Genomic DNA, 1423 nt, shown 5'->3' with positions numbered 1-1423 from the left:
TCTCCCCTGGGCTGCGGGTGGGGGGGGGCGGGGAGCACCTGCCCCCAGCTGATGCCTGTCACCCCCCAAGACGGTGTGGCGGGGAACGCAGCCCAGCCAGGTGGTTACGAGATCCCGGCGCGGCTGCGGACACTGCACAACCTGGTGATCCAGTACGCAGCCCAGGGTCGCTACGAGGTGGCTGTGCCTCTCTGCAAGCAGGCACTGGAGGACCTGGAGAAGAGCTCAGGCCACAACCACCCCGACGTGGCCACCATGCTCAACATCCTGGCCCTCGTCTACCGGTGAGGCCCCCCCAGCTAGCATGTGGGACCCTGGCTGGCCCCTCCCCGGGCACATGGGACCCTGGCCAGTCCTTGCCTGGGGCACACGGGATCCCAACTGGCCACCTCTGGGCACGCGGGACCCCAGCCAGCACGCCCTGGGACACAGCTCTGCCCATCTGCCAGGGACCAGAACAAGTACAAGGAGGCCACGGAGCTGCTGAATGATGCGCTGGACATCCGGGAGCAGACCCTGGGCGCCGAGCACCCAGCTGTGAGCGGGGCAGGGGAAGGGGTTCCCTGTGAGGGGCTTCAGGCCCTGACCCGCGCCCCCAAGTCCGGCCCCAGGGAGGCAGGCCAGGGCTGGGCACCAGCATGTGCCAAGGGGAGATCCCTTGGCCCTGCCCCCTCCCCATGGGACTGGAGTAGCCGCCCCCCCCGGCTCCTGCCCCCACCCTGCATGAGGCTGAGTAGATGGGGTGGGCACAGAGCTGGGCTCTGAGCCCCCTCTCCCTCACAGGTGGCTGCCACGCTGAACAACCTGGCAGTGCTGTACGGCAAGCGTGGCCGGTACAAGGAGGCCGAGCCGCTGTGCCAGCGGGCACTGGAGATCCGTGAGAAGGTGCTGCCCTCCAACCTGTGCCCCCACTCCCCCGTGCTATGCAGGGCAGAGCCTGATTCTTCCCCCCACTCCCTGCTGCAGGTCCTGGGCACCGACCACCCTGATGTGGCCAAGCAGCTCAACAACCTGGCGCTGCTGTGCCAGAACCAGGGCAAGTTCGCAGCAGTGGAGCAGTACTACGCCCGTGCCCTGCGCATCTACCAGGCCCGACTCGGCCCCCGTGACCCCAGCGTGGCCAAGACCAAGAACAACCTGGTGCCAGGGCTCGGGGGCACCGGTGCAGATGGGTTAATGGTGGGGGGGAGGGGATTGCTCTGGCATGCAGAGGGTTAAGGGGGCAGTTTTGCCCCCCTCACTGTGCCCTGCCCTCCTCGCCCCTCCCACAGGCCTCTTCATACCTGAAGCAGGGCAAGTACCGGGAGGCAGAGGAGCTGTATAAGGAGATCCTGACCTGCCATGACCAGGACCTGGTGCCCATGCAGGATGGTGAGCCTGGGGGGCCAGGATGGTACCACCTTGCTCAACTCTGGGCTGGGGC

General features: G+C 67.3%; 1 protein-coding gene across 3 annotated transcripts in view; it reads left to right on the top strand.

Annotated features, from left to right (window-relative positions):
- KLC3 (kinesin light chain 3) overlaps window positions 1–1423 on the top strand; it is a 5236-nt gene that overhangs the window by 2732 nt on the left and 1081 nt on the right. For all 3 annotated transcript variants that reach the window (XM_006032524.3, XM_006032525.3, XM_025214298.1), the window contains exons 4-8: window positions 71–284; window positions 450–537; window positions 784–885; window positions 967–1140; window positions 1272–1371. In XM_006032524.3, coding sequence (XP_006032586.2) covers window positions 71–284; window positions 450–537; window positions 784–885; window positions 967–1140; window positions 1272–1371 — 678 coding nt within the window. The remainder of the gene's footprint in view (window positions 1–70; window positions 285–449; window positions 538–783; window positions 886–966; window positions 1141–1271; window positions 1372–1423) is intronic.

The sequence above is a fragment of the Alligator sinensis genome, unplaced genomic scaffold, assembly GCF_000455745.1.
Source record: "Alligator sinensis unplaced genomic scaffold, ASM45574v1 scaffold107_3, whole genome shotgun sequence".
NCBI classification, from domain to species: domain Eukaryota; kingdom Metazoa; phylum Chordata; order Crocodylia; family Alligatoridae; genus Alligator; species Alligator sinensis.
This window is presented reverse-complemented; position numbering and strand designations above follow the sequence as displayed.